Raw genomic sequence first — 12338 nt, forward strand, 5'->3', positions numbered from 1 at the left:
TCAGGCACTAGAACACCTCCTGGTGAAATTTCTCAACACAGGCTGTCACCGCAGGTTGCAACCATTTGGGTTGACAAAGCTGCCGCTCAAGTAGAAAATTTACCCAAGCAGCAGACAGAAGCATTGCCCTCTGCGCGCCGTATGGTGGCATTCATGCTGATTTTAAAGATTGGAAGAAGCTCCCAGTGCTAAAAATCAGTACAAGCAGTTTGATGTGCCTGATTCCACACGCTCACAGAATTCCGTTGAATCTTGTGGAATTTTTAGGTAACTCAGCAACATTTAACAGAATGAAACTGTGTGAGTACCGCACACCCCTACTTAAAACTGCCACGAAAGTGCTTCTCACTGGAAAACACAAATACACAGATAGAGGATTTAAATGAGCATGCAAAGCGGATTAGGAACTTAGCTTTCAATCAGCACATTTACTCATAGTTTGGATTTGAAACTAGAGGAGTTGGTGACGTGCAGGCCAAAAGACCACCACAATGAATTGTAACAAGGAGTCCTTCCCCCAAAAAATATTTATGTCCCTTATCAAATACTCTGCCTACATAGTCACTTGTGTAATGCCATATTTTAGCATTCATCAGCCTAAACCATAGGCTTTTGCAGGAAAATATCAAAGAACATCAGCAGCTCAAGCTTAAAATAAAAAAAAAATTCTAGGAAAACGTCAATACACTGGAAATGTACGCATACTGGATTTATTAAAAATAAAAAAAAAGGAAAGGGTTTCTAAACCTTATGCCTGCCATAGTCTGATATTTGAAATGTTTCCCATAACATAAATAAAATACATTTCTACTATTAAAAGGTGGAAGTGAAAAAGTGAAACAGGCATTAAATAGTTATGCAGTGGATACTTTCAAACAAAACAAAAAAAATACAAAAAAAACAATCATGTCAAATATGTGCAACAGTTCTTGGTTTCTTCACAACAAATAGGCAACAATATGGAGGGTACTGCTTACTACAACTCCAAAGAAAGCTACTCCCAGTTCTGGAGTTGAAAAGGACCTCTACTCCTGGCTGAATGATGTCCACAGGGCTGCAGACCTCCTGACCAAAATACGGGTTGACAGGGATCCGATCAAGAATGGGACTCAGTTTCACAACCACTACAGGATGTTGGATTTAATAACCAGAAGACTTACAAAACAAATTTCTAATTTTAAGTGAGTAAAAATGCAATCTGAATGAATGGGACAGGTTAAAGAGAAGGAGTTGGAAGAGGACTTGGAACAAACAGCTTGCTAGTTCTTACCTGTTAATGACATTTTCCAAAGCAAGCCTACTCAAAGCAATGGCCAATAAATAAAAACAGTGAGATGGCACGAACCGATGAAACAGTAATTGTAACTTACACAAAAATATCGTGATCTCATGCAAAAGGCAGTGACTCCCCAATAAACAAACAAATAAGTACACGTTCATTGTCACCCTGTGAAAAAAATCTGCAACCACCACTTGAAATGGATGTGTCCGAAGTGCATACTAGAAATTGAACGTGTTATGAAATATCTAGTTAAATTGAAATAAAAAAATAAAAAATAAAATAAAAACCTTAACCCTACAATGAAAAAAAAAAAAAGAGATAATAAGGTGGCTAGCAATCGTCACCCACCTGCTCTCAAAAACCTTCTAGGGATCCTTAGGCTGGGACACGAGTGGCTGAAGAGCTGCCTAACCGGAAGCCATCCCACCTTCTTCTTACAGCCTGTTACCACAATTACCAGCAAGGAGTCAGACATACTGTACACAACACATGTCATTAAGCACACAAAGACAACAAATAACAATATTTTCAAACGATGGACGTAAGCAACTGGGTGGGAACAATGTACATGAAGAGGTTCCTTAAGAAGATGCATCCAAAAATGACGAGACATGTGCAGCACCCACTTCATTTTGCATGAAGAAACAAATGTAAATGGGTAATCAGAACTACACACTTTAGTGAATCCAATCTACATTCTTCAATCGCCCTTGCGTAACAAGTCACTATACTTCTAGACAGACAAGTGCAACGTTACAAGCACAAAGAAATACCTCAAATCTTTACCTCTGGGGGACAGTATACGTGTAGTATCACTTTATGCGGATGACATACTCATTCATTAATGCAATATCACACACTTTCCCACCACTGTCACCGCAATACTCACCACCTTTGCGGAATTGCCTGTACTCTGGGTTATCTGGACTAACACCCGTTTATTTCGATTTTTTTCTACCACTTCCGACCCCAGCCCTCTCCCAGTTGCATCTTCACTCGTATGGCAACGGAATACCTTTAGATATCTTGGGATCTGGGTACACCAAACGGACGACCTACTGCTAGATGGCAACCTAACACACGCAGTGATCTCTTTAAAATCGCAAATGGCTTTCTGGAAAAACCGTCCGCTATATAGGATAGGCTGAGTAGCACTGATAAAAAAAACGGTCGCATTACCGCACTTACTTTACTTTTTTTTTTTAAATCTCTCACTATACATCCCAACGTCAGTTTTTTGTTCATTTGAACGCACACTCCAAGAATTCCTGTGGCACAACCCTTGTTGCAGAGTGTCATTCACCGAACTCTACACAGGCACAGGCCAGAGCAGACTGGCAGTTCCTAACTTTGAACTCTACTATCTTGTGGCCCAAATACAGTGGGTGTCTCATTTGTTAGCTGACCAAGACTAATCAGATACAGCCACCTTATCCCCACTGTGGGCACTTCCCAATTTACTTCACCTATTCCATCCATGTTCAAAAAACATAGCGTCCTTGAAGGCCAGGCTTCTGCTATTGCAGAAGCCTTTACCTTACCAGAGAGGTGAATCCATATGCACCAGCAATGGCCCTGGTAGGAACACCAAGCCGATCTCACGCCACGTCTACAGCAGAACTGACTGCTGGCATGCAGCTGGAATCCATACACTTGGGGATCTATATGATAAACACATTCTCCTTACTTACGACATCTTAAGTGGGGGTTGGGGGGGGGGGGAGAAATAGGAACCTAATATGCCTTCTGGTGGCATCCTCCTATACCATACCATCACTGGGGTGCTAAGACAGGCATGGGAGGACATAACCCACGAGCCTCGCACACACCTGACAGTACAATATTTACATGTGTTTGGCGCAGGTAGACATCTACTGCATTGGCTGACAGACTCAGACACCACACCTCTCCCCCCCCCCCAAACTCACAACACTCCGAGATCATTGGGAAACCAATGAAGGTTCACCTTACAAGGCTAAGAAATTGGCTTATATACTAGAGAGCCCACAGAAGGTGCACCTTAATGCTAGATTCCGCATCATCCAATATTATATTTTTAATCAAGTTTATTTAAACACCACTGCAAAGCAATAATTTTTGTCATAGAATGGACGCAGACTGCCCTCAATGCCACCTACTGGATCCTGACCTTTTTCACGTTATGGTCATGTCTCAAGCTAGGTGACTTTTGGGGAGCAGTGATGGAGCGACTGCTGCATTGCACGGACAGCTCAATCCCAGTTACGTGGGAAACATACATATTAGGATTTTCCCACAGAACCAAACGTAACTGTCACCTCAAGGTTCTTAGATCTAGGTCTTATACAAGCCAAACAATTGATTACACGCATGTGGAGGAAGCCTGATGTGCCAGTCTATGATTCCTGGTCCCAATCAGTGACAAGCTGGGCACAGGCACTCCATCAGGAAGATGCACTGGCCCTTCACAAATACCCTATAGCCACTCAATGGGTCACAATAGTAGCAGAAATACCTCGCATCTTTAAGAGTTAGGCAAAGTGGATGTCCTTTACTATAGAAAAGGACAGGTTCTAAGAAAGACTAGGACCACTTCACGGTCAAGCTGTGCTCTAGGGTGGACAACATCTACACCAAGTTTTTATTCTTTAAATTGCAGCACCTTAAATTGTAGCAGGGATGATGTTGTGCTGCTTTAGATGCACTTATCGTACTAAAAGGCAAACACTTGGTGGTATAGGGGTCCTAGGCATGCCCCATTGACCTTTGAACACATAGAAGCTAACACAATCAGTTTACACTTCAAAGAATGTAGAGAATGCACAAAACAATACATCTAAATCAGTGGTTTCTTAAAGGCATTCAACATAAATATTGGAAGTTCTACATTTCTCAGATTAAAGAATTTCTGTTACATAATGGAATATTGAGCATCTTGGCTACTCCAGATGTTGAGCTCCATTATTATATTGCAGAAGGCCTGTTTGTGCATTACTGGGTTCATGGTCCGATGCATTTGTAGATGCAGGAAGATGCTGGCTTGCCTGTGACTTTGAGGTGAGGCGTTTAATTCCCTCCATGCCCCATGAGAAGGTGCACTTACCCTGATCCAGTTTGCTTTGATGGTTAACGTATGGCAGTGATTGCTGGGATGCAGCTGGACTGCACTTCTTTATACAACAGGGTTGCAGGTCGGATGTTGGATGTGTGCCTAGAGCAGGAGTGAGCTAACAGCTGGAGAGTATCATTGTGTGTGTGTACTTGTTCCATGATGATAGATTCAAACTTTAAATCAGATTCAAAACCAATATCCAGCCATTATGGCTCAAGATACTTTCTAGATCGCAGAATAAGTGGTGCATTCTGCAATGTCACTGACAACTTTCCAGTTAAACCAGATTCCTCCACCTTCTTATCAATTTTTAAGATTTTTCCAGGCTATATGGCTTGTCCTGGAGCGGTGGATCTCTAGATTCAAGTAAAACCCACCTAAAATGGCAGCAAAACATTTGCACTATTTCTGATGAACAAGGGCTATTTTGTTGCCCACCCATCAAAAATATTTCCCTCAATAGTACAGACAGACTTATATGGTTTGAATTTACACAAAGATTCTATTACGTCCAACAGATAGTGTCTCAGAATGGGTGACGGATGCAGAGATGAAGCAGCATACTAAGCACTTGGCCTGGCAGTGTCATGGTATGCAAACATTTTGGAGAAATGTATTAATTGAGCTGGGAAAATATACACCAGACTCCTTATGGTGTTGCCTAGGTATGTGAAAGAGATACCTGCATCAGTCAAGAATTCGACTGAATTGGCGCTTTTGTTGGCATAAAGTTAAATTGCAATAAGGTGGGGTAGGGACCTTGGGTACAATACCTCACATCGTAATAATGCAGCATGAGCATGGTAAAAGTAAGATACAGAGATATGGGGGCAACATTACAACTGTACCCTATATGGGATGCTCTTGGTATTGCTAGGCTGGAGGTAAGATAATAAGGATTTTTGACTGGGCATTAGAATGCAGGTTGCAGTACTCCTTGGAGGCAGTGTTTGAAAAAGAGACTGTCACATAGTTAGCCCACTTTTTAATAAATAGAGTTTGAGGGTGGGGAAGATAATAGATTATTATGCTAGTGATATGAGTAGTTATAAGCAAACCATAACTGCTGCAAGCGCCAAAGCTCATCCCAACGACAGTGTGCCCTTTTGTACCAGGGCTACACCCTTGGCATTAGTCGCCCGACTCTCCACTTAATCTTATACATAACTCACATTGCTGGGTGTTCAATTAGTTGGAGTCATGGCAGTAGAACTGAAGTAACCTACCATTAAAGTCCATCTAGCTTTATTTGGGAACAAGCCACCTGCAATATCAGAGGCACAATCACTTCTATGGACACCATGACACAGTTTAACTAGCAGTTCAGCCACAGTGAGGTTTACAGGCCTCCAACACTACCCACCCTAACACCCCTTATCTTTCGTAAATTGTTTTGCAGCGGACATAACCAAAATAATTCTTCAGTTGCAGCTTCCAAAATGCAACAAATCCAAGGCATTAGAACTGACATCCCTAGTGGAAGCTGAAGATTATTCCTACATGATGGAAACAAAACAAAAAAAAAGTCATAAAATCCAGAACTCAGTCCAAAAGGCGCACTACAAAACAAGCATGACTCCCTTCTGTGCTTCAAGAACACTATTAAGGGCAGTACACTTCGAAGCTCTAGATTAGTCAATGGAAGAAGACAGAAGCCATGGAATTCTTGACAAAGACAAGAGGCATTTGGGATGAATTAGGGAGTAGTCCTAGCTCATCCCATAACACCAACCTTAAGAGATCCTGAACAAGTCTGCAAGACCCTTGTCCTTAGGACAATCCTGAACATGGCAAGTTATTCAGTCACGCTTAGGTGAGACAAAGTAATAAGTGCAGTCAGACCATTTTTGTGCATTACTCTCCACATGCCCACCAATAGAACTGAATCTAACATGTCTCTACAGATTGGCAACAGAGACTATACTTTGCTATGTTTAGTCCTGTTGAAAAACAACATATTAGACATACATGATAAAATAGCATAATACACATCATACTAGGATTACATTATGGAGTGGTGAAGTGATGTCCTCCTTGAACCTCCCAGCATGCAGGAACCATACCACATGCCCTGGTTCCTAATAGGATGAGACGAACAAGTCACTTACATTTGGCAATGCTCCTTCTGGATCTACTTTTTTAGCTGCAGGCTCCTCGCTTTTAGTACATCTCCAAGGTGCCAGGCTGGATCTGGCGATTTTTTTCTGCAGTGCTCCAGTGTACTTGGTGGTGATGTTGTGAGGCTCCATGCAGACTATCCTGTCCCAGAAGTGACTGAGCGGATAAGCCAGCAAGCACCACCCCTGCACTTTGACATCAGTTTTCTGGCATACAGAAGTTTCTCTTCCAATTCCAGCCAGAACGCATCTCCTAAGCAGTACTGTTGCGGAAACGCCAACGCAGAAAACCACGGACATTGAGTGTTCAAGCCAGGGCTATACCCGCTTTTATTTATTTATTTTTTAATAGTTTCTGCACCACCTTGAGATGCATTTGCCACTTGTGATCTGCTAGGTAAAGTCTACTCCATTCATCTAATATAGTATTCTGGGGCCCTGCAGGTGTTTGGCAACCAGAGAGATGTTTTGCGGTTACAGGCACCCCTAAAAACGTAAAGCAAATTGATACAGGGCTGAGGACTTCATTCCGCTCTCCTTGCTGTGGTACCACATTGGTGGTGTTCATGATATCCTACACAAGTCTCCCATAGACGGATGGGTGGCAGGTATGGCATAAGGTCCTTGGGCTGAAAGGGGGGGGGGGGGGGGGGGGGGGGGAAAGAGGTCTTCAGAGTGAACAGGCTTCCTCCACTGACTAAGCAGCTGTTTGGCTTGGGGGCACTATACATGAACATATTATGGGCCAGTTACTAATCTCTCCATGCTAGAATCAATGGGGCAGACTCAGACGGCTTAGATACATAGAGGGACCCAGAAAGCATGACCCCTCTGCCTCTCCCCACTTATTTACACAAGATATATGACAAAACCATCCTATTAGCCAAATTAAGCTTGGCCTAAACAATTTCAAGCCAACAATCATCATGCCCCCTCCCCCCTTCTGATTCAAGAAGATGCCGCTACCCCGGATGTCAGAATGGAACACCTTCAGAAAAGTTGGTCACTTGAGGTCAGTTGAGTGTTGGGCCTGACCAAAGACCAGGTCTGGTCACTAATGGCTTTCTGCAGCAGGGGTAGGAAATTAAGTAGATTATAAAACCCCAATGCAATTCACTGAAAAGGCTAAAACATGGAAAACCACTGAAATTCAACAGTAATGGGTGGCTGGTGGGGAGGTGGGAAGAGGGTTTGGGTAAAGAACGGCCTGCAGTTGGGCATATGCTAAACCTTAAAATAGTTAAAATGATGTGATCAGGTGTTGGAGATATGAACCAACTAATGTTTGGACAAAAACTTAAAAACCCTGAAATTCACCCTTAGTTTAGTAAACCAACTATAAATCGCGCACCAAAGACATGTTAAATTACACCACTGATCACATCATTAAGCCACTACGACAGCATGTTTTTAACCACCAATCAATTGAAAAGAGAGATAACTTTGAACACACCTCTCAAGTCACCCACATGGGGACACTCACTTTTTAGTAACTTTGACCACCATCCAAAACAGAGTTTGTACTGTATTCGAATTAGGGGCAAGCACCCTCCTAAAGACTTCACGTGGCTTGCACTTTTAAGTCATGAGGTTGACATATATGCATTTGCCACACAAAGAACACATTCTGACAGGTTATGGACAACTCTCCGGAGATTGCTGGAAAGAAAAAAAAAAAACAACCACACACTACCACCATTCCAGAGAATACTACACACTACATATACTGAGATAACCACAATGGCTACATCCTTAGAGTCCTATAGCCGTGCTTCGTAACCTCAACAACCCAATACAAACTACCCATACTCCGGGACAAGACCAAACACTTTTTAATTCCCATTCCATGATCAGTGTCCTACCAACAAACCAAGGTTAACTTAAATGAGAACACCAAACCATCAAAGACTTCACCATAGACAACCCAAGGGTGGCACTCATTTCTCATCCTATCAACTCCATGTCTAATTCCAACATCCTTATAAACAATTTACAAAGTTTTAGAAAAGATATGTGAGCTTCCACTTCCCAATTACACCACGCCAGTGCAAGCCAAAGCCTTCAGCATGCCTGTACTTACTCCAAGGACCTTGCTGATAATGTACAATCTGTCCACAAACAGTAAAGAAAATGGAAGAAAAGCAGAAATCCCGAGGTCATCTTGATACTGAAGTCCCTCCACTCAACACACAGGCAGCTCCTTACACAAGTGTTGTAAATTAGCGTAAATGCCCTCACAGAAAACTCTTTCCATATGATTTATTCAGAGAAAACCCCAACACGAGACCAGGCCGGGCACAGCCAGCAACAACACTGCTTTGTTCAAACCCTGGAATCAATGTAGGGCACTCATGGAAGGTACATAGGTCACCGAAGAATTATGCAGATAAAACCCCTATAAGGCATTGGTTGAACAAAGTCAAGCAATAAGTCAAAGCAAAGTACTATACTAAAACAATGAATGAAGCCACCAACAGAAGTTGAACGGATGTACAAAACAGACAACCACTGCATCAACACGTGCCAGACCCACATATTTCTCACTCTACAAAAAAAAACAATGCCATTGTTATAAGTCATCCTTAAGGTGGTCTTCCCCTAAACCTTTTGCCTAATTACCTCCCATTTTTGCTTTGGTGGCCTTAGGGCTTTGTGCACTTTAGCATTCGCTGGCAGCAGTAGAGTTCTTGTGCTCCCTCTTCTAAATATGGATTGATTGACATACATAATTGGCATATGTAACTATTTATAAGTGGCACAAATGTTAATCATCTAAATTCTTTAAAGTTCAAGCAGGCCCAGGAAAGAGAGCAGGGATATAAAATCTTAAAACCTACTGCAAGAGACACTTTTACATTTTTCTAGTTTCCATCCAAATAATCAAAAGAAATAGGTAACTTTTTTAGGACAATTACTTAGGTTGAGGTGGAACTGTTCACAGATTGAGAATTTTGGGACATTCTTGAGTAGAGGATACCCACACCAGATGGTTAAACATGCCTATAAAAGGGCAAAGTAATATGATAGAACTCCTATTTTTATGCCAAGACAGCAAACAAGAGCAACGCTGGGTAGTATGTGGAGTTCAGCATTTAAACTTAAATTATAAGATAAAAAAAATAGTAAACAACTCAAACTGGCACATACTTAATACCAACAACAATGATGAAATTTGGACAAACCAATTTTGCATTCTGATATAATGCAAATTGGAAGGATAAATTGGTACATATGCAGTTGCCAGATAAACAACCAACCAAAAGAACTATTGGGTGTAGTGCAAATGCTGTAAAAGGAAATTATAGATGTAGCAATTGCCATGTCTGTAGTTCTTCAATGGTGACACAGAAAGAAACATACACGAGGCACAAAGTGGGATGAAAAGAAATAATAAACTTTCAAACGAGCAATGTCCTTTATTTATAGGTAACTGCTTTATGGGAAATGTGGGTAGAGAGAGGGCGAGAATTTAAGATTTGTTTAGGAGAGCATAGGTCTGAAGGGTCAGGATCCAGAAAATCAATTTCCCTCTAGTTTCTCGTTATCTGGAAAGTGGACATGGACAGCTAGCTCTCAAGTGGGTAATTCAGGGGGAAAAAACCCCACACATCAAGGGGGTTCTAAGGGTGGACAATTTGATAAGATGTTAGGATGTTAGTTAGATGTCAAACAGGCTTCCAGGTAGTTCCAAGACACCCTCAGCTGTAAGTCTTCGGATTACAAACCAATGACAAAGGTTAAAAATACTGTTAAGGAAGGCACTGACATCCCACAGCATAATAAAAGACATGGATAAACATGTGACCATGCAAACTATGGGAAAACATCTAGGAGACATTAAAACAATATTAGAGTAAACAATAGAGACTCTGATGCAATGGTTAAAGGGCACTTTACACTGGAAGAATAGCCAGCAACTTTGGCCACATAAAACAACTCTACTCAAACTACCTCACATTCGATCTCCTAAGGTTTAACTGCAATGTTCTCGGAGTCAGAGTGGGTGAGGTTCAATTATTTTATCTGTGTATTGTTTTTTTTCACATTTGTATTTATTCTTCTCACAAAATGTCCATTTTGCCTTGAATGAAATCAGTTACATCAAACTAAACATTCAAGTATAATCCAAGAATCAAACTAATCACAAACAGAATGAGCTAGCCAATGTGTGATCTGCTAGATGTAAAGTCCTAAAGTCTGACTCAATTTTCAAGTAGGCCACAAATCCATTTTAGCTAATGGATATTGCCATTTTCCACAATTTATGCGAAAATCACCATCAGGTCTGCCATTGCCATTGATATTTTCTTTTTAAGAACGGTGAAAGCGTCAAGTCATTTGGCTAAAGAGGCTATAACACATGATGCTACAATAGTATGACAAGCGTCTACTTGTCACCATGTCATGGCCAAATAAAAACAAATTCAGACATGACCAAAATAATGTAGTCTGAATTGGCACATTTTCATCTTATATGTTCATAAGGAAATGTCTGGGATGCAAACCTTTATGCACATAATCTATGTCAGAAATTCCTAAACTCACACCAGAAATGTCAACCTCTGATATGATTTAATACATAAAGGGCTGCCACTTGACCACTTGTCAGGAAAGAATCTAAGCCCGGATTATCGCACAAGATTCTGCCAGAGAAGGTCTCACCTACCGCCAGAACAATTTGAAGATGCTACATCTTGCATGCTACTAATGAAGCAAAGTCCCGGAGGAAGTCTGCTACTGCAGCACCCTTGCCCTTTATAGGGAACACTGTCTTCATGCCTCCGCTGTTAACAGCTCTTGCTGTCAAAAAAGTATAAAGTGAGTCTCTCCTCCCTAAGAAACCCTAGGCTGCAACAAGCTTTACTTCGCATGTTCGCTCAGTGTAGCTCACAGAAGTAGGTTTTGTGATGTAAGTTTTCAAATTACATTTTTAAATGTTACAGATGCTCATTTTATTCTTGTTGTTCACAAAGTGGCTTCTTGCTGTTTTTACGGTATCCTGTGTAGACATTTTGGATGTACTGAGAAACAGATTAGTCCTGCTGTAATAAATGCTTGTTGTTAAATGTGTCTATTCTTCCTAGTGCATTGTGTGCGTGACAATGTGAATAACGAAATTGGCTGTTTTCTGTTACCAGGGTGCCCCTGATATCGTTACAGGGATTGTTGGTCACCCAAAACCAATAACTCTGCTTTAGAATGCATTGTGTGGGGTTACGCAGGGCTACAATAGGTCTTTCACATTCAGCACTGGTGCACTGAACAAAGTTCACCTGCGTGACCTGTGGGTGGGAAAATCAAACCTTGCAGAACTAAGTCAAAGTTTATGCAATATGCCCTCCCCTATCCACTGCACCTTCATTTGCTCCAGTACTAGTTGTTACAGTAGTCAGATGAACCCTCTTCAGAGGTTCCATCAATCTACTCCAGGAGTGTGTTCCCAAGGCATTTACCAACACTACGTTTGAATATGGATTATCTACCTAAACGCTCTCCCCAAATCCAACCGTTTTCTGGAAGGGATAATGCGTAAAATATAGAGCTTACCTATTTTGGAAGCAAAAATTTTAATACACTATTCTTAACAATAACAATTTCAGTCAAGTATTTAAAAATCAGAGTGATGCTCTAATAACATATTCTAAGATCACTTTATAAAAATAATCAAAAAGCCAGACTTAAAAATGTTTTGTCTTCAACTTTGTATCTGATAACTATCACTGATCATGTCATCAGTGGCAGACAAGTACCAGTATGTATATCCTCTATATAAGCCAGACAAGTAAACTGTGATCCATTTCCATGTATTCATGGTTACTATGGGGGTACATTTCCAGCAGTCACTGGA

The 12338-nt window shown here is 41.2% G+C and overlaps 1 protein-coding gene across 2 annotated transcripts in view; it reads right to left on the reverse strand.

The window, feature by feature from the left end:
- Positions 1-12338, reverse strand: part of KLHDC10 (kelch domain containing 10) — a 114345-nt gene that overhangs the window by 87135 nt on the left and 14872 nt on the right. Inside the window, exon 2 of one of the 2 annotated variants that reach the window (XM_069229335.1) lies at positions 1631-1723. The exons of the other annotated variant lie outside the window; for it this stretch is intronic. Within the exon in view, the coding sequence (XP_069085436.1) occupies positions 1631-1723 (93 nt within the window). The remainder of the gene's footprint in view (positions 1-1630; positions 1724-12338) is intronic. 2 annotated transcript variants of the gene reach the window in all.

The sequence above is a fragment of the Pleurodeles waltl genome, chromosome 4_1, assembly GCF_031143425.1.
Source record: "Pleurodeles waltl isolate 20211129_DDA chromosome 4_1, aPleWal1.hap1.20221129, whole genome shotgun sequence".
Lineage (NCBI taxonomy): Eukaryota > Metazoa > Chordata > Amphibia > Caudata > Salamandridae > Pleurodeles > Pleurodeles waltl.